The sequence below is a fragment of the Ochotona princeps genome, chromosome 1 (genome assembly GCF_030435755.1).
Source record: "Ochotona princeps isolate mOchPri1 chromosome 1, mOchPri1.hap1, whole genome shotgun sequence".
Taxonomy (NCBI): domain Eukaryota; kingdom Metazoa; phylum Chordata; class Mammalia; order Lagomorpha; family Ochotonidae; genus Ochotona; species Ochotona princeps.
Window position 1 is genome coordinate 92,276,369 of NC_080832.1, and position 21,244 is coordinate 92,297,612.

Genomic DNA, 21,244 nt, shown 5'->3' on the forward strand with positions numbered 1-21,244 from the left:
CTTAAATATTTAGTAGGATGAGGAGAAGAATTTATGATCATACTTTTCCCTATGTAGTATGTATACAAATATCCTGCGCAATATGAGGAAAGCTAGACAAATTTTAAAAATTCTTTAAATTGGAAACAGTGCACTATAAACTGGCTCTTCCCCAGGTAAAATAGATGATCAGCTTTCTGTCTTTTTTGAAGTTATTTTTAATGTACAGTCCCTACTGTCTTGTTTCTATTTCACATACCAGTGATATATTAGATACTTACAATGATGAGACCTATGTGATTTCCCCAAAGTACAATCACAACGTTCACAGAAAACCGATGAGAGGCCCTTCTGTTCTTTCCTTCCAATCTAACCATTTGGCATCTATCCCCCATCCTCAGCCCTTAAACTGTTTGGCATTTAATATCAAGTAAATTTCATGCTACTTTTAATTAGTAATTTAATTAATCTATGAAATAAAATTCAGGCTGAATACATTGTTTCACATAATTTTAAGCCAAGTAGCTTATTTGGAGGAAAATGTACTATAAATATTTATAGGTGTTTATGCAATATTTAAAATGCATTAATTCAAGAAGAAACCTCAGTGTTAAGTTGCTATTTACAATGCCCACATCCCATATCAGAGTACCTGATTGAGTTCAACCTCCTCCACTGTTACCCAGCTCCTTGCTCCTGTGTATCCAGGGGAGTGGCAGATCATGCCTGGAGTCTTTGGGTCTCTTCTACCCATGTGGAAGATAAGGATGGGTTGCTGACTCCTGGCTTCACATAGCAGAGCCCTGGGCTCTGGCCTCATTCTCCGTTTCCCCTTCCTCCCTCCCTCCCTCAAACACACTCAAATAAAAATAAACTGTTCTAAATATCTGAATGATCTAAATATTAAATTTATTTTGGTTTTTCTGTAGCAGTTTTGAAGAATGAGCTACTCATTTAAATAGTATGTAATATTCCTGTAAGGGATTCATTCTGTTGTTCTTTGAATAAATACTGAGAAACGCTTGTGTGCCAGATATTATTCTGGAAAACCAACCTGGAACAATGAATGTCAGTAAATGGAAAAGAGACCAATTTCCAGTATCAAGGAGTTAATATTATAGACATGAAAATAACCGCTACACAAATAAGCAAATTGTGCTTGTTTTTCTTTATATACTACTACAATGGCAATCAATAAACACTAAATGAACGAAACAAGGTAAAGGTTGGTGAATATTAGTGTAAATAGAAAAATCATGGAAATCTCTCACAAGAAACCTTTCCATGGAATCTCAAAGAATGAAAGAGGCAGATAAACACATAGAAATAGTACATTTCAGGTAGTAGGAGCAAAAATTGAGAAGATCTCAAAACAATTGTCATGTTCAGCGAAATATCTAAGGGCCCAGTGTGACTTGAGCAGACTGAGCAAAGGACAATGTGGTAGAAAGTGACATCTAAAAAGTATTTTCCAGATTGTGTGTGAAAAACAAGAACCTTTGATTTTTTTTTTATATGGGTAAGTACTGATGGGTCTGGAGTAGAAGACTCATGACTTAATTTACATGTGTAAGAATATCTTTGATTGCTAAGGAGATAGTAGAAACAGAGCAAGCAGAGCATAGAGACAAGTTAGGTGATAGAATTCATTCATGTGAGAGATGGTAATTATTTTAATTATTTATGGAGATGTGTAGGCATGTTCAGATTCTGGCTATATTTCACAGGTGAAAGAACTTACTGTTGGATTAAACATTAGATGTGATAAGAAAAAGAGGGATACAAGACTTTTGCCATGAGTAATACCAACTAAGGTGAAATCATTGATAAAGCTGGGAAAAATGCAAAAAGAACAACTCTGAGTTGGGAATAAATGCTTTTGAATTTTGATATGTTAAGTTGAAAATGCAAATGGAAATGCGTGTCAGGCAGTAGGATATATAAATCCCAAACAAAAGGAAGGTGTGAAGAGTGGGTGTTAACCTGAGAGTTCAGTGTTATTAAAGGCATCATATCAGAGGAGACAGACTGAGAAATAAGTTAAGAAATGGAAAAATTCTAACTCCAGAGGCCCAGTGGTCTCTAGGGTTAAGTGGTGAAGAAAATGAGGAATAAATAGAGAAAAAATAAGGAAATGAGGTGACTGAAGAACAAATGAGGCATTTGAAGGAGCAAGATTTGATCAACTGTGTTAAATGGTACTAAAGCAAAATGAAGACGAAACTTTGCTCATTGGAGTCGAAAATGTCAAGATGTTTACAAATGCTGTTGAAGTTGAACAAGGGGAACAACAGCCTGATTAAGTATCTTCAGAAACTCAAGGAAAGTCGTTAAGAACAAAGAATTGAGGGTGAGAGTTTTGTGCAATAGTTAAGTCACTGTTCCTCCACTTCAGACCCAGCTTCCTGCTGATCTGCCCCATTCAAGAGACAACTTGTGACCACTGCTGGAGATGTGGACAGAGCTTCTGGCCTCTAAATTGGCCTGGTTCACACCTACCTGTTTTGGACTTTTAGGAAGTGAACCAATGGATGAAGGCTTTCCATCTTTCTGTCTCTAATTTCCAATTAAAATGAAACTAAATTTTAAAAATTTAAAACATGAGTAGAAATGCTTTTCAAGAAGTTTTGCAAAAGAATTTACATAGAATTAGTTGCTAAGAGGAAATTTGTGGACTAAAGAGCTTTTTAAAGACTGGAGTTACAGATAAGGTATTTGAATATGAATAGCAATGTTGTCTTAAAGGTGTAAACTAATTCTGAAAGAAAGTGAAGACAATTGTAAAGAGACATGAACTATCCTTTGAATAAGAGATGGAGAAAGAATGTTTGACATTTATTGAAATATGGAAACATTGAAACAATTATTGAGTGAAAAGAAATGGTTTATATGTTTGGGAGGTTCACAGACTTGCTGCAGCAGCAATAATAAAGTGCAGGGTAAATACAGTTTCAGTACTTGAGATTAAAGATGGATTTTTTTTTAAGGTAATGGCATTAAAATCCACAGATAATACATCAGATTGTAATTACATATAGCACATTTTCTTGGAAACAGATATATTGTAATTCTTTTGCGTACGTTTTGAAATATTATACTTGACTCTTAAGAAAAATTTGATTTATTAAATTGAAAGATAGAGGTAAAGAAAAAAAAAGTACCAAAAGTCAAAAAAGTATCAAAAACCAGAGCATTTTCTTACTCAGTGTATCTTTTGGATTGTGTTTTATTCCTAGAAATGTGGTGTGTTGCTTTAGCACACATTTTGCTTTCAGATTCCATGAGTGTATCTGTTGATTCATCTTAATTTCAATAACTGATTGCTGTCTAAATCTTTTTCAGTGTGCCTGAGTACTATGACTACGGTCACGGAGTAAGTGAGGATGCCTATGACAGCTACGGTGAGACCTTTTCTTAAACTGTGAAATCAGAACATCCATCAGTCACTGACAACTCAGAAATTACTTTTATCTTTCTATCCCCTCCCCCTAGGTTTTACAGAAGTACAGACTAAATTGATTTATGTAATTCCAGGGAGAGATTTGACTTACAAAACCAGTACCAGAAAATGCACAGATCAATTTTGACAAAAATTTCAAAAGCCATTAATCAAAATCACAGTGCTTTTTCAATAGCCACAGTAAGCATTCTGACTAGTGTCTTAGACGTTTCACCAAATTTCTTGTCTGAGTTGATACAGTAATAATAATGAGTCTCATTCTGATGCTACAGCAGAGTGATAAGTGTTTAAAGAAGTTTACATTTTTAAGGGAAGAACTGTAAAATTTTCAAGTTGTTCTAGCATGCACAACTTTTAAAAGATAGTTTTATTTAAAGTGCAAAGAGGAAAAAAAGAGGAAGAGGGTGACAGGAGTTGGGGGAAAGAGAAAGAAGACCTTAGAGTGATCTTCCATTTGTTAGTTCACTTTCCAAATGACCTCAGTGGCAGGGCTGGGACAAGTAAAAGCTAGGAATTCAATCTGGGTCTCCTGTGTGGTTGAAAACATCCCAAGCACTTGGCCATCTACTCCTGCTTTCCAAAGGACCATTAGCAAGGAGGGAGATGAGGGACTCAAACCAGCACTCATCTGGAATGCTAGTGTTTCAACTATGGCTTAACCCATTGCTCCTTAATGCTGGCCCTAATATACGTAATTCTCAAAAATGTCAAATAATGCCTGACTCAGGAGAATTAAAATTCAGTAAGTCGACTGGTCTATAAAATAAATTAATTTCAAAAACATATTCTTTAATTAAAATACCTCTTCAAATTTATCACACTTTTATGCAGTTAAGAAAAGTTGACATCTCGTGAGATATCAGTAGAGTACATCATTTTTGAGAGCTAGTTTCTGATTCTTTATGCATAGTCAGCCATTATTCATTTTGAGCAATTAGTCATCTATGTTGACACATTTGAATTTTTATTAAGATTATACCAAGGGGCACTCACTTCCTCTCAACGGAGTGCAAAAGAGGAGATGATAAACCTTGCCTTGTTTTGGGGAGCACAAATGATAAAGACATGGTTATCCGTGAGGATGAAGTATGCATTTTAGCCGAGAAAAGGAGTTAGTATATTTTCCTTGGAAAAAGTTACACCACCAAGCACAGAAGCAGAAGCAAAACAATAAACCATCTACACAACTGCTGGTGATCACAGGCTGATTACTGAACTATAACTCCTCATTTATATCTTTGCAGTGAATTGAAAATATTATATGTGTCTATACTTTTATGAGGAAGCTGAACAAAGGTGAAATCAATGTGAAAGTATAACTGAGGTTCAATTTTAATTTCTCATCAGTAACTGGAGAAATTATTCATTGCTGCACTACACATGAAGTACCTTTCACGATTCTCTGTCCTTGACAATTTACAATGAGGATTAGGGGTATGGGAATAATGATTATTGCGAATGATATCTATGTCTACATAAATTCTCTTCAAAAATTTCATAAAAATGTCACCAAAAAAGCAAACTATGAATGGACTTCAAAACTATGTTTTGCAACAAAGTCATCTTTTAATTCCATTTCCCAGGAACTTTTTAAAGTGCCCTTAATAGAAGAATACGCATATGGTCATCTGAATTGCACAGATGAGGAACTCAGGCTGGAGCATTAAGCATTGACTTTGTTGGAAAGTTAGTAAGAATGTGAATTCTAATCTTTTCCCCTCATCAACAAGTAGAAGAAGAGTTCCGTAGACTGAGAAAAAGAACAAAATCTGGTACTTAGGCCTCTTATTTCAAAGGAATGGTGTTCCTCTCAGCAATCCTCCCATATTTTATACCACTATTCTCAGGTGAAGGAGGTCAGTTACACTATTTTACTGGAAAAAAAAATTAAGCCAAAATGAGCACCTGGCTCACACTTCCAAATTACAGCGTCTATCCAAATGACCCCATCTTTGGCTGCTATCAGACGTAGTCTATTCTATCATAGAAAAAAGAGCAAATTTTCAGATATTAATATATAAGAAAAAGATTATGGATGCATTTTCACAGGGTTTTCTCAATTGGTAACAGTAAAGCTTTAATTTTGTTCCTTACACATTTTTCACTCATTAGAAGGAAGAGATCGTAGATATCAGATGACAATAATAAACCAGCATCTAAATCTATGGCTACCCCAACTCCACTACTAGTGCCAGTCAGTCTGAGATCTGACATCATCTAGCATTCTGGAGCACCTACACCAACCACTGTGGCACCTGCAGTTCCACACAGCAGTACCATAAGATACAATCTCTGCCCTTTCCTTAATACTTTTAACTTCATGCATAAAGGCATTGCTTGTCTCTAGCAATACTATCGTGTGCAAAATAGATATCCTCCACCCACCGCTAGTTCCCAAAACACTGCAAATTTTTATAATTCTGTGTAAAGTCAGAGGACAGTATTCATTTACTGATATTTACTTTATGGCTATTATGTGTACCTCATTGTTTCCAATTCTGGTGACAAATACTGCAATGAAGAAATCTTAAAGCTTTAATTCTAATGTAAAACATCATTTTAATGCCTTTCAATGAAAACTTTCATGAACTGAAGTCATTCAATTTTTCCTCTTTGTATATCAGTATCAGAAAAATGACACTTTTACAAAATTACAGGAACTAAAATAAAGGGCAGGAGTCACTGACACCTAATGGGTATCATATCCTAATGTAGACAAAAGAGTAGAATAACAAAAACCAAGAGACAGTAAAAATTCTGCAAATCTTGAAGCCCAATCAGATTAGAATGTACCTTGTAAACTCAGATTTTGGTTTAAGGTATTGGATAGTAAGTGATTAAGTATTAGGACACAGGCTCCTCCTCATAATGAGCAGATGGTAAGATATGTATATACAGGTAGTGTAATGATTTGAGAACCCTCACACGTCAAGTAGAGATCAATGCTTTTCAATAATTTTCTGCACCTCACATGCTAACTAGCATTTTTTTCCAAGATGTAGCTCTTGTATCTCACTTACAATTCATTTCCATTCCTAATAACTCCTCATTCAGGCTTCAGTCAGAAATGAAAGTATTTTCCATTATATTAATATAAAATATTAAACTATTTTCTTAAAACAATAAAATGTTTAACTTAATGATTAGATAATTTATGTATTTCAATATGACCTTGTTTATTAAAATAGTGTTAAATAGTCAGAGTATATGCTTATTCACTGGGTAATAGATAGCAAAAATATTTGTGTGTATTTAAATGTTACATATTCAATCGTTTAAATGCATCTTAACCATGAATAAATATTTGACCCACAGGAATTTCATGTCAACTTCTGTATGTTAAAACATTTCCTAATTTATCTACATCCTATCAAGAATGACAGCTAAGAAGGGACAGCAATGTTATCTTCATAGAGAAAAGCACTGTTTATTAAAATGTATTTAATGTATCTACCGAAGAGCTAATTATGCATCATTCTTTTGCGACATTTTAGATGGCAGCTGTGTGGAAGCAAGGAGGGCAATATTAATACACTGTCTGGAACTGAATGAAAGCATTTACAAAAAATTGTACAACATTCTAGGACATTTGAGTGCCTCACTTCAAGTCAATTGCAGAACATGAACATATTTATTTTGCATTGAAGAGTTGGAATGATCATTATCCCAGTGTGAAAATAAGCCCTGCATTGATTAATCTGTGAAAACAGCAAAAGAGAAATGACAGCTTGTGATTCAAGAACAAAGCCTGTCTATCTTTACTAGTAAATAGACATTTAAAACTCATTTTACAAGGGGAAATTGCTAATAAAGATTGGCTCATGAATTTATCATTTAAAATGTGTAAATAGTCTATTTTGGTATGATTTATTAATATTGATAGGGTGTAAGAAAAATATTGCTGTTATTTAATTTTTAATACAGATTTTTTTTTACTACACTTTTTTACTTCATTTGAAAGGCAAAGAAAGAGTCCCACATATTGATTTACTCCCCAAAACATTGCAACATGCAGGGTCAGGCCAGGTCAGGTCAGGTCAGGTCAGGCTCAAGCTTGCAGCCAGGAATCTGGAACCCTTTCCAGGACTCACACATGTGCAGTAGGTACCCGATTGCTTAAATTACTATATTCTGCCTCTGCCAAAGTACATTAGTAGTACACTGAAATTCAGAGTTAGCTGTGTGGTTCTACCATAAAGTTGAAAATAAAATTTAGGGGCCTGTTGCAGTGGCCTAGTGGCTGAAGTACTCACATTGCACATGCCAGGATCCGATATGGGTGTCGGTTCTAATTCCAGCGGCCTCACTTCCCATCCAGCTCCCTGCCTGTGGCCTGGGAAGGCAGCCCAGGACAGCCCTAAGCCTTGGGACCCTGCACTCATGTGGGAGACTGGGAAGAGGTTCCGGACTCATGGCTTCAGATCTGCGCAGCTCCAGCTGTTGCAGCTGCTTGGGGAGTAAATCAATGGACAGAGGATCTTCCTCTCTGTCTCTCCTCCTCTCTGTATATCTGACTTTGCAATAAAAATAAATTAAAAAAAAAATGTAGGTAGATGTATGCATGAAGGCAAAATGAAAAGTAGCCTATGAATATATAGTATTATAGAGAATATATAATATTCCTCCTTTAATAGCTTTATCATTTCTCTCAATAATACTGTCATATTATTCATGACATCTGTATTTTCCTGTCAATGGTTGCTGCTCATAAGCACTCAGAAAGTGATTAGTCAAATCCGTGACAGGCATTTGCATCCTGAAGATAACACACAATTTATGCACAACTCCTTTTATAACAATGAGTAACTTATAAACAAAAATAAGAACTTGGTATTTTAAAACTGTACCTAATGAAAAGCATAATTTTCTCACTTTAAATCATAGTGTACTGAACAGCTGAATCTCAAAATTAACTTTCTCTGGCCCAGTGTAGTGGCCTAGTGACTCAATCCTCACGTTGCATGTGTCAGGATCCCTTGTGAGGAACAGTTTGTATCCCGGATGCTCCACTTCCCACGCAGATCCCTATTTGTGGTGTGGGAAAGTAGTCAAGGATGGCCTAAAGCCTTGGGATTCTGTACCCGCATGGCAGATCCGGAAGAAGCTCCTTGCTACTGGCTTGAGCCCGGCCATTGCGGCCACTTGGGGAATGAACCAGTGGACCAAAGATCTTTCCCTCTGTCTCTCCTTCCCTCTGTAAATCTAACTTTCCAATAAAAATAAACCTTTAAGGAAATTTTTTTTTAAAAAAATCACTCTAAAATTTACCCTCCACATATTCATGAAAACCAACAACTTTGAGATAATAAGACAAATCATAAAGGACTTTTCCCATTCCCTGCTGAGTTAATGACATAATCATCTTAACTAAAGAAACAGAGTAAAGCCCAGTAGTTTGTCAAAATCAAAGGATGAACAGCTCATATATAAAAAAGCATATTCATTCTGATATAGGCTTAGATATAGAATATAGGGGGCCATATTGTTTTAATGCAAAAAGCACTGAATAACAAATATGAAGCTTGGAAAATCATTCTGGTAACATGGAAATATTCCACCTAAGAAAATAAATGTCCAGGCACATGGTATGTTAGGAATCTTTAGTTTCCAGTTCAAGATTTTTTGCATTTAATAAAAGAAACTATAGATTAAATTGAAACAACTGAGCTACATTGTTCCAAAATCAATGTGCTGTATTTATCAAACATGCCATGATTTATTGAATAATTCAATGGAATGTACATATGTACTGATGTAAAGCATGCCTGTTGTAATTATAGTTATTGATGACTTGTAACTGATGTCTTTTTATATCAAAAAACTTAACTATGCAGGTATCTTGCTAAGCTTTTTTCCTTAGTTGGTAATAAAGTACACCAGGAATAGCAATCTGTGAGAATGATTAGACCAGTCTCTTTGTGGCAGAACATGGAATAATCTACCTCATACTCAGCAAACAATCCAGGACATTACTGACATGTAGAAACTCTGGCAGAGAAAGATCCAGACTTTAAGAAAGAGCCAAGATTCAGGCTGCTATGAAGACTGATAGGAGCAACTAAAGACAAGACACTGTGCTCACAATTAGGCCTAACTTCACATATTAAGACACCGTTTCCCAGAAAGTCATCCTCATTTCATGTTTCAGTCACAGGTTTGGAGGGCCCATATCATCCTATAAATTTGTGGAACCCACACCAGCACCTCAGGTTTGTCCATTTGCAAGAAAAATTCACAGAACTAAGCAAAGTATCAAACTTACAGTTCAGTAGAGTAGAAGCGTATAACACAAAAGCAGCCAAAGGGACAGGACACAGGAGAAGATCAGGAGCAAAGTCTGTGAGGGGCCCCATCAAGATTTTTCCACCACATTTTGGCCCTCATTGTCTTCCTGGCACATTGATTGTATAATATATAAAATATGACCAACCTGGAAAATTCACAAAAGTTTTCAGTATCCAGAAGTTTTTTTGAGAGAACACTGGATCAAATCATCTCTCTATCCATTACTCCATTCTCCTCAGGTTCGGCTATTATTACATAACCCAAAACCAAACCCTTTGACCTCCACTGAAACACCAGCTCCCATTGTGAATTATCTTATGAGCATTAATTTATCAGATGTATCCCACGGACCCACCCTGAACACACACAACACTTCCATCACTTAGAAGATGTTAGGATTCAAGAAGTTCCCCTCCCATAACCAGGCACAAAGTCTGGCTGAAGTATGTATTGCATATTTGATGAGACACATTTGTCCATCTAGAGAAACATTGGGACAAAAGTTCAAGCAGCCAGAACTGGTCACATAGCAGTTAACATTTTCCAGCTTTTAAGACCATTTTTCTAACTGCCTTAACACAATGCTATTTTGAGGATGTATCCTGTGCCCATTTTTGTTCTCAGAAAAATGAGTGAAATAGGGAAAGAAAGACAATCAGGTTAATTACAAAACTTTTCCATAAAGCTTTTTACAAGCCTACCAACTTCACTAAATGATATAATATACTGCAATCCTGGAGAATTTTAACACATCATTATTAATATTTTCCTATTTTTTTTCATATTATAAAGTCCTTATGTATATTTTTAAAAAATCTATGGTCAAATTCCCCAGGCTTTTAAATAGATTTCAGATACAAACCTTTTCCATAAAGCTTTTTACAAGCCTACCAACTTCATTAAATGATATAATATACTGCAATCTTGGAGAATTTTAACACATTATTTATATTTTCCTATTATTTTTCATATTGTAAAGTCCTTATGTATATTTTAAAAAATCTATGGTCAAATTCTTCAGGCTTTTAAATAGATTTCAAATTTTATTTACCATAATATTTATTTTTAAGTTACACAAGCTTCTATGGTGTATCCAGTTACCATTCACTGTAATTTTTTCAGTAGTACAACAGAAATCCTCTTTCCAGATGTTTTTGTCTCCCGTTAAAACAAATAAGATCTTAACTCCAAAGCAACAAGGTAGACACATACTTTTTAAATATTCACAAACACCAGGCTGTATTATTCTATAGCTGAAGGATACCACAGAAAATCAATAGTCCATAAGCTGTGTACACATATGTAAATATACATAATATGATTTGTTGACCTTTAGTGGGTAATGATAAATGAAACAGTATAAACGAAAAATGTATGACATGCACAGCATAGTGATATAAAAAGGACAGTTTAGAAACATCACAACCAAAAGATCTCAGTACAGAGTGATTCTTCCTACTATTCTTCCACTGGTAACCTAGAAACTAGCAAAAACAAAACAAAACAAAAAAAATAGCTCATTACAAGCCAAACTACCTGAAATTCTATTCCTGGAGTAGTCCAGAATTTGGGGACAACTTTTTGTCTCCTTAGAGCTCATAAAATGAAATACCACTAATTCAATTACCTAAATTTTGACAGAACAGAGAACACTGAAATCAGATGAGGATATGGAAATATAGCATAGTGTGTGTATACATATACATATTTGAAGATATCAATAAAGGGTTTTAAAATATATATAAGGGGAGGAAAAAAGCTCTAGAATTCTCATGACCATACTGAAGAGTAATGTTCTAAGATCATGTAGTCTCAGGTGACAAAATCCCATTATGGCCACGGATACACATTCCATTGATAATATTTAAAATTAAAAAACAAATACCCAGTACCAACTAGTTGGTGCACAAATGCATTTTTCTGTTTTACACTCAAAAATTTCTACAAACTTAATTATTTTTTATTCATCTATCTGAAATGTTATCCTCAGTTTGGCCATTTATATAACATATGCAACATTTTACAATCATCTCTTAACGGTGTCAAATCTGGATGTTAGATTCAGTTGCTATTTGTCATTTGGTTTCAGGGGCCCACTGGGTACATGTACTTTAGAACACTAATAGGACCTTCACTGAAGTCTTTAATCTCACTTCAAAAACTGATATATCTGCTTGCAAAGTCAGCTTTCGTAAAATTAACTAATCATTAACTTAAAATATAAGCATGCTGTAAACATATTAAGCAAAGTAAGACAAATTATTTGCCAAAATGTAGAAGGTATCTAAAATCTGGGTCTTTTACACTTTTAACTAGCTTGTTTTCCTGGTTCTTTTTCCTACTGGGTGAGTCCATTCCCATGTAAAGATACGATGACTTTCCTTTCATGAAAAATGTCTTAAACTTTTAAATATATCAGAACAGTCACTGTACCTCTAGAACCTAGAAATTAATATCATCGATATTTGCACTGAATGTGATAATTATGTCTTCAAAAGCAGGTGTCTAATTGAAGTGAGAGGTCAGATTTCGAGTGCTTGTTTCAAACTCCTTGCAAAAGAATTTAGACTTGATCATAGTTGTGTAATAAAATCAAAGAAATGTATCTATTTATATAAATAATTATGTATGTATGTAAGCATACACACATATGTATGTATATAAATGGTGCCACAAAAGACAGCAAGGTAGGTGAGTGTATCAAATAGAGATGTCAGTGACCCCCAGTGAAGGGAACGGGAAGCAATGGATGTATTAAATGTACCTTAAGGAACAAGAAACAATCCTTAGTAATAGCTTAGAGTAACTGGCAAAGGAGAGAGGGAATTACGAAGATGCCAAGGATTTTTGCTGGGTAACAAGATCAATAGTGATATCATATACTGAGAAACAAAAATAACATGGGAAGAGTTATGTAGTATGGGGGAAAAGATGAATCTAGGGAAAAATAGACTGATGTACCATGAGATGTGCCATTGGCAGTTGAATATGCATATCAGCTCAGAATTGTTTGACAGGGAAAATGTGTCAAAATGTGTCATCAGTGTATTGCAAGATTTACCAAAAGAGTCTTTCACCAAGAAAAATACAGAACTAGAATTCAAATGCAGGCCTGTAGCAAAGATTCCTGGGGTTACCCTCCAAAGTGGAAGCAAGTGTCAAAGAAAACCTGTGTCACTGTTTACGAGTTAAGAATGAGTATGGAGAATATGTGAATAAAATGGATTTACTTAATACAGTACCAGGTGCATAATAACACTTTACCATTAAGAATTAAGTACTTGGAAGTATCTAGTTTTTGTTACCTTCCCTGTAGTTTGAAAGGGTGATAAAATGCTTTCCAGAAGGTGAATCATTTCTTTTAGAGCATTCCTGATGATGAACTGAAAGTTAACAGATTTTCTTCTAACTTAATTCACTGTGCTCATCTGTCAAAGCAGATGCACCTCATCCTTTTGTCTTTGGCTGCTATTCTGTTATCTTCTTCATCTTAAGACAGTGAGTAATGCAGTTACAAACAGGTGGAATGCAAATTATGCTGACGAAATGGATAAGCCAGTTCCAAAATTTCATTAATACACTTAAATTCTCGGAACAAAACAGATAAGCCCACCTTCCATTCTGAATGACTGAGCACTAGATTTTATTTGTACCTTAACAAGTTCAGTTGAAGCAGGCAACATTCTTATCAACAAAATTAGAACTACAGTCTTGTTCACTTAGATTATTATTGTTGGAATCAACAGTCATTATATAATCCAAAAGGAATGAAAGTAACTAGGTAAAAACTAAAGAGGAAGAAGTCAAGAACATCTTTCAGATAACAGAAATGAGAAGATGTTGAAATGGTTATAGACTAAAATTCTTTACATTTTTAAGAACTAAAACTAAATTTTCTGGGCTATTTTTTCTTTAGATGAAGGTGATATTAACTCTACTTGTTGGTACGTTACAAACGCTAATATGTCATTGTATAATCTATACCATAATTTGTGATGATTGTTAGTTTCTTCATTTTTAAAAAATTGTTTAAATATTAAATGGATTCTATTGTGGATTATCAAATTATTAAATGGGTACTATATTTATCAATATTGTGGTAGTATAATAAAATAACAGCAAAGCATTGAGCCTAACATACTCTGTTTAGGAATAAGTAGCCGTAAAACAATAATTATGTAATTGATAGATGCTTTGTAGAATACTGTTCCTTGGTGAGATCAACAATAGCTGAGACAAAACTGAGTAGATCATAATTGGGATGACTTGTTAATCACAGTGTATCCTTCCTCCAAGAAATACATATAGTAAAAGACAATTGCACTTTCTAATGATGGAGATAAAACTTAGGTATCTACATTAGCTATGGGGTTTTTGAATATTAATTCCTAGTATACAAAAAAAAAAAAAGAATTGCAGGGCCACAGCCATGGCGTCGTGACATACAGTCAACGCATGTGGTTTTGGCATCACGTGAGCACCAATTCTGATTCCCAGCTACTCCACTTTGAATGCAGCTCTCTGCTAAGAAGCAGAGAGTGGCCCAATGCTTGGACTCCTGCACTCATGTAGGAGACCTGGATAAAGTTCTTCACCTCTTGCCTTTTGACAGACAGAGCTCCACCACCAAGGCTATCTGGGCCTGAAGATCTGTCTCTCCCTTTCTTTCTCTTGAACTCTCCATTTCAAATCAATAAAAAATCTTTTTCAAAAATGAGAGGAATTAACTGCCCTCTTTTGTTCTTATGCATTCTTAGGGGTTCTTGTTATGGAATGTTTGTGTTTGTTTTGGTTTTCAGTTTGTTAGCACAGATTTCAGAAATACAAGCCAATAGCAACCTAGATGTAACAATTTATTAGCATCACACTTATATTCTCTGGTAATAATTTCCATGTTACAAAGAACATTTCTGAATTGATCTTCAAAATGAGAAGGGTGACATTTTAACCCTAGTTTCAGAGAGATTAAGGTGTATTTTCCATAAACTTAATAATTGATTTTCCCCTTAAATTCAATCTCTGGTTTTTGTTTCATGCTTTCCTCTAACAGCCTCAATACTTAAAGTATCATGTACAATCAGAAAACAGTTGTACAGCTTTAGAAATCATCCTTTTTCCCTCCAATTTGAATACTCCCCAAAGTATCTGATTTTACCGCAGAAATGACGCATGTTGAGAAATGTGTGATACTTAGTAGGTTGGATTCTGCTGAGAACAGAGTATTTGAGATCCTGAAGTTTTTGAAGTTACCAGTCATATTTAATGCACAAGAAGGGTTACCTGAGTAATTTATACTCCTCTATCAAAGTAAAATGTTCAGTGAAGCTTATCAGCATGTAATAGAGATGTACTCTGAGGCATTTTGAACTTGACTCATTGAGCAAATCATTCTGCATTAATAACAGAGAGATAACTTTAGAAAGCAATGATTATTTTTAAATACATATGACACCTAATTATTAACAACTTTTCTAAATAGCTTTTATTTTATACAATTGAGTTTAATTTTCTAATTACAGTATCACCATTTATTTACACATATCGTAAATATTTATGGTGTTCTTACTATCTATATATCACTATAGAATGTCTCTCTTCTCATTACTCTTAAGAGATCAATTTAGGAGCTGGTGCTTAACATGCCAGGGTAGGCCACCACTGGTGACTTCAGCATCCCAATCAGTGCCAATTCCTGGGCCAGCTGCTTCACTCCTGATCTAGCTCCCTAATTTGCTGGAGAAAGCAAGGAAGATGCCCCCAGTGTATGGATCCCTGCTACCCATGCAGGAGACCTAGATGAAGCTCGTAGGTTCTGAATTCAGCCTGGCCCAACCATCACAATTGGGTACAAATGGAAGATTCCTGTCTCTCCCTCTTTGTCACTTTTTCAAATAAATAACTGTTTAAGACGAGTTCAATTTGTAAGTAAGGCCAACCAACACACTATAATTAATGCAGAAAATACATTAAAGAAAATGAATTCTCCTAAGGGAATTAAATAACACTTTGTTCTTTTTCAACTGAAATTTTATGTTTGTCAGAAAATTACTTCAATAAAATGAGTTTTAGAGTTCAAGCCAAGCTCTATTGGCTGTTGAAAGTTAGTAGCTCGGTCCAGATCCGCTTCTCAGAGTCCTGGGACCACCCTCCCAATCCCAAGAGAGGGCCATCAAACCAGGATTCCGGCAAATCTGGAAACCGTCCACGAGCCGCTCACCCCATGTACGTACGTACGTGGTGGTAAGCGTGGCTGTGCCAGACTGGAATCATGGCGGGGAACCTGAGCCCGCCAGGCAACATGGCTGCCAGGAGGTTGAGATGCTCAGGTTTCTGCCCCAATCCTCCTGGCTCCTCCCCCACTCCAGCCGCTTGGTTCCCTGGGGAGGTCCAGATCCGCTTCTCAGAGTCCTGGGACCACCCTCCCAACCCTTAAAGAGGGCCATCAAAAAAAAAAAAAGTTAGTAGCTCCTTCCACTGTGTTTTCTCCAATAGTTTAAGAAAATAGAAATTTTAAGTGTTATGATACCTGAAACTTCATGTTAGTTTTCCTATTATTTTTAAGTTCCTTAAGCTAGCCTCATATGCACAGCATCATACAGTGACTAGAACACACATCTTCACTAAAGACAAAATCAAAATGTTTTATTATGCATGTGATAAATTTATAGAATATTTCATATTCTATATAGTACTTAAAATATGGATTTGGAAGCCAAGAAGTAGTGGAAAATTAGTCAAGTTACTAAAGCTATATTTCCCTCAGATTCTATTGTGCTATTTTCCTCATCCACAATTCTACAACCATTCTAGAAATCTCACTTTGGCAAAAAGTTACTTAGTATCTTCTCTGGAGAACAATTTGCTATTTGTTGAATTTATAGTCCTAGTTTATTACAGTGTCTCACATGAGAGTGATGTTGACACTGGTATCATCTTACTTCATCATTTTCTTTACAAAGACATTTTTAGATTTTATTATCTACAGTAATTTTTATTAAAATGGAATTCTGGACATTATGAAAATAGAAACAATTGGGCATATTCATAATTTGCAGGTAGCCCTAAAAATACTTTAAATTCACTTTACCTGATAACTCAATAAACTCCTAAAAGAGACAGATACACTCTAATTCCATTACTGGATCTTTATAATGTCATATTTTTAAAAAAAACCTGCGTGAGGGACATTATAAGGTTTTACCCCTCCCTGTGTAGAAGCTTTTTCATGGTCAAATTTCCATGGTGATCTCAAGTTAGAATGTTTTTGAATCCAGAAGCCTAAATACTTTAGATGAGAAATGAGTGAGTTTGCTGGCCACATAAAAGTCAATACAAGCTATATTATATCATTAGATAAAATTTACTGAGTCAGCACTTTCCAGATCGAATCCAAAATACTATGGCTGGGAAACAGATGTGGATTACCATACAGCCACTGTCATCCCGTATGAGGGAAAACACAGAGGGAACTGTGACATTTTCTTGATTTGTTGCACTGTTGTCATCAAGAACATGTAAATATTGGAACCAACAACTGAATTAAGTGAAATAAATCATAATTTCCTCTTTCTATTCTACAAAACCTTGAAAAAAATATAAGATTATTGTCTGGGTAGGGATTCATTTTGACTACCTGTTTGCTTTCCTAGTTAGCAATTCTGCTAAATAACAGTATCTCCTATTTGCCAGCTTTGAGCAGGGAGAAATGAGCAGGGTATTAATTGACAGGGAATTATGAAAGAGCCCATTTTGTGCAACCAAATAACACTCTACATTTATTTTTTGTAAAGGGATTCCACTACAATTAATTCTTCAAATTTTAGTAATGAAAAACTTTCATACATAGCATCCTAACCCTTTTGAGTAAAATCTCACACTGTTATCAAGCTATCAAGATCTAAAATCAGGTAAAATCAACGCAGTTTAATTCTACTACTTTCTTAAGGTTGTGACCACAAGCTCTTTCTATTCAGTTTCCACATTTACTCATTCACCTTTTGTATTCAACCCTTTCAAGGCACAATGTTTTTTTCCAAACAATGAGGACATAACAAAAATGTTGATACTAATGTAGGAAATGAAGGGTTTTAGTTCATTAATTCATTGCCCCAGAGCTCTATAGTCATGTAAAACTATACTGATGGGCTTAGTACTCAAGATTATGCCAGTTCACAGCTTGGAAGATTGTAAGTATGGAAGTTGCAGGTATTTCCATTGCCCTAATCATGGCTGCTCTGTGAAAAGGGCACAGATTTCCATTTTTCGGTAAAATTTGAAACCTAAAATATTCCAGTTCTTGAATTCCATTATTACAACCTGTGAATCTCTAACACTGTGAAACAGTAGGAGTCAACAATGGCATATTGCCTTTATTAAAAACAATAAATTGGGATAGATTTTATGATGAGAGGATAAGAACACTGACATATCCTTTACCAGCTTGTATATAACACTTAAGCATGCACTTTACACAGAGTTGAGAAGGCACTTTCAAACTTGTCAAGGAAGTTTGCTTGTTCTTTGTACAACAAGAGTTCCATTTAATTCTAATAAGCTAAGAACATGGGATTCTTCCATGAAATTTCTGTGTTGAAAAATTCAGGCAGATCATAAGAGATCACATCAAAGATCAGTTTCCACTTTCCACAAGCCAAAGAAAGGCAATGTAGAGTAACACCAAGTGGGCCTGGCGTGGTAGCCTAGCAGCTGAAGTCCTCGCCTTGCACACACTGGGACCCCATATGGGCGCCGGTTCTAATCCAGGCAGCCCCACTTCCCATCCAGCTCCCTGCTTGTGGCCTGGGAAAGCAGTCGAGGGTGGCCCAAAGCCTTGGGATCCTGCATCCACATGGGAGACCTGGAAGAGACTCCTGGCTCCAGATCGGCTCAGCTCCAGCCATTGCAGCCACTTGGGGAGCCAATCAACAGATGGAAGATCTTCCTCTCTTTCCTCCTCTCTGTCTATCTGACTTTTCAATTAAAAAAAAAATCTTAAAAAAAAAGAGAAAAAGAATACCAAGTCTGCAGACATTTTCTATAAAAAGTCTAGACCATAAATAGTTCAGGCTTTGTGAAAGCAGTAATTTGTCATAATACTTCAACTTTTCCTTTGTAGCAATATAAGCAGCCATAGACACTATGGAAATAAATAAGGCTGTCTGTGTTGCAGTAAAACTTCACTTACAAAATGAAGCATCTTGTCCATTTTAGCTGAACTAGGGCCCATTTAGACAATGGTTTGCCTACCCTTAACCTAGGTAAATTTGCATCCTGAATAATAACATTATAATGTTTATTTAGTCTCCCATTCTATTTTATATCCAGGCACATATCAAAATAAATGCAAGCATGTATCTTAAATGAAAAGTTATATACTTCACTGTTTATCACTAAATATCAATCTTAGTAATGATATCTTGATAAAGGATATCCACAAAAACCTGTATTTATTACTTTGTGTGTAATGTTAAGGGGACAATGGAAATTAATTTGGGGGACCAAGTTAATTTTCTTTTTGATTTTAATTGTAGGTGGATTCTTAAGTGAATCAAGAGCTCAGAACCATTTATTTCTTTACTATTTCAAGTTCTTTTAGAAGGCTATATATAATTGTTAATGGGTTTTGTACTTATAGCCTTTTTGCAAATATTGAATTATAATAAATTAGTAGTTTCGACTTTAACACTTCCATTTCTTTATATAAAAGTACACATTTCATGTATCTCAAACAGTTAAAGAACCTAATTCCCATCATCCTTTTCTTTGCTCCTCCTTATGCATGTTTCTTTTAATTTGTGATTTGCTATACTTTCAATTTACTTTATGATCACAGGTACTCCTCCATTAAACAGAGAATTCTAAACTTAGAGACCCTGTGAGTTTATTTGCACACAGTTGCATTTTATGCACACACACAATGCTTTTTGGATGACTGCACCAACCCAATGAAGAAGTAAAGCTTTAGCTTTCAACCCTGAGGTGTTTGATTCTCTTCCTCTCAGCTGATTATTTTGTTTTATAATGACAGATCCTGATAACTATGAATTATGTGAATGTTACTTTCTCTTATTATAGCACCCGAAGAATGGGCCACAACCCGCTCCAGCTTGAAGGCACCACCACCAAGGGCAGCCAGAGGGGGATACAGGGAACACCCCTATGGTAGATATTGAAGGGTCCTCCTCACCTGTGACCTCAAAGACAATTCATAGCCTGTGGTCTTCACACAAACAGCAACAAGACAAGTAATAGTCCTTTTGTTTGTTTGTTTTTTCTATTCTAGGGATAACTGCTCATGATTGCCCTCATATATTTCTTGTATTTCCCTCTATACTATTGGCGTGACATTAACAGACTATTTTACAAAACAAACTGAGAAAGACATTAGCAAGCATAGTCTATTAACCCTTCAGTAGGAAGATATTTCCTTGGTTGCTTTTCCTTGTTGTGTAATCTTATTGTTTCCTTTTTTTTTTTTTTTTTTTTTTAAATCTGCTCAAAGATTTTGAGTCAAAATCAATTGGCCGCATTTTGTTTAGGGCTGCTAAAAGATTGTAACATGACTTTTGAACTAGCTGATAATAAAGTTGTAGATAAGATGTTTTAACCTGTCTTAACATCTGTTAGCTAGATGAAGATGTTTGATATTCAGTTTGTAAATTTAATTTTAAATGATGCTTTAATGGGGTTGAAATCAAGTAGCTACTGTAATGTATGTAGCTTACTGAATTTGTTCAGTGTTTTAACCTGTATTTGTTAAAAGAAAAAAAAACACATAAAGTTCCATGTGTAAGCTTCTCTAAATAGGAAACCACATTTTGTCAAATATGTTTGCCATAATTTGTCAATAAAGCTGAAAACTTTTGTAAAAACTAAATTTGGAATTACTTGTTTTTTAGCTTTAAATGCCTGCTTTATTTCTTCTTCAAGAGATGCCTAAAATGTTTTCTATTTAAAAATTACAAAAATGAACCCAAGTTTGTTTTAAGATATTTGTGTAATACTTAAAAATGTATTAATAACTTATGGTTGTTAAATAACTTAAAAGTTAACAAACTAAACTGTTACATGAACCATGGTTAGTAAAGACTAATGTATAACATGTTAATGGAAAAAACTGGATTTAGAATAATAAATGGATTTTAAACTATCCTCTAAGCTTTATCTTGCTAAACACAAATTCTGATTGACTTGTTTGCATTAGCATGTCTCTCGTGAGAAAAGAGTAATGGAGTATAAAGAGGTAAGATTACCACTTACCACTGTCTAAATGCCTAGTTCTTCAACCTTTGAGTTTCCCCGCACATTAAATATCCCATCCAACATGTAAGCATTGCGTAGATTCACTTTATTGTTTTCACTCAAAGGAGTGCGTGGACTTCATTTGCGTAGTTTATAACAATTTGTTTTGACAACCAAATCATCAGTGTCACTGGCTAGTTGTTGCTATTCAACCTCAAAAACTTTATTTGTAATTTTCAGTGCTAAATATCACCGCCCTTGAAGGCAGTTTAGAGGGCT

The 21,244-nt window shown here is 35.1% G+C and overlaps 1 protein-coding gene across 1 annotated transcript in view; it reads left to right on the forward strand.

Annotated features, from left to right (window-relative positions):
• The window catches only part of KHDRBS2 (KH RNA binding domain containing, signal transduction associated 2), a 522,250-nt gene extending 501,376 nt beyond the window's left edge, over window positions 1-20,874 (forward strand). Inside the window, exons 8-9 of the mRNA XM_004580477.2 lie at window positions 3,322-3,380; window positions 19,799-20,874. Coding sequence (XP_004580534.1) covers window positions 3,322-3,380; window positions 19,799-19,896 — 157 coding nt within the window. The 3' untranslated portion in view covers window positions 19,897-20,874. The remainder of the gene's footprint in view (window positions 1-3,321; window positions 3,381-19,798) is intronic.
• Window positions 20,875-21,244: the final 370 nt, after the last annotated feature.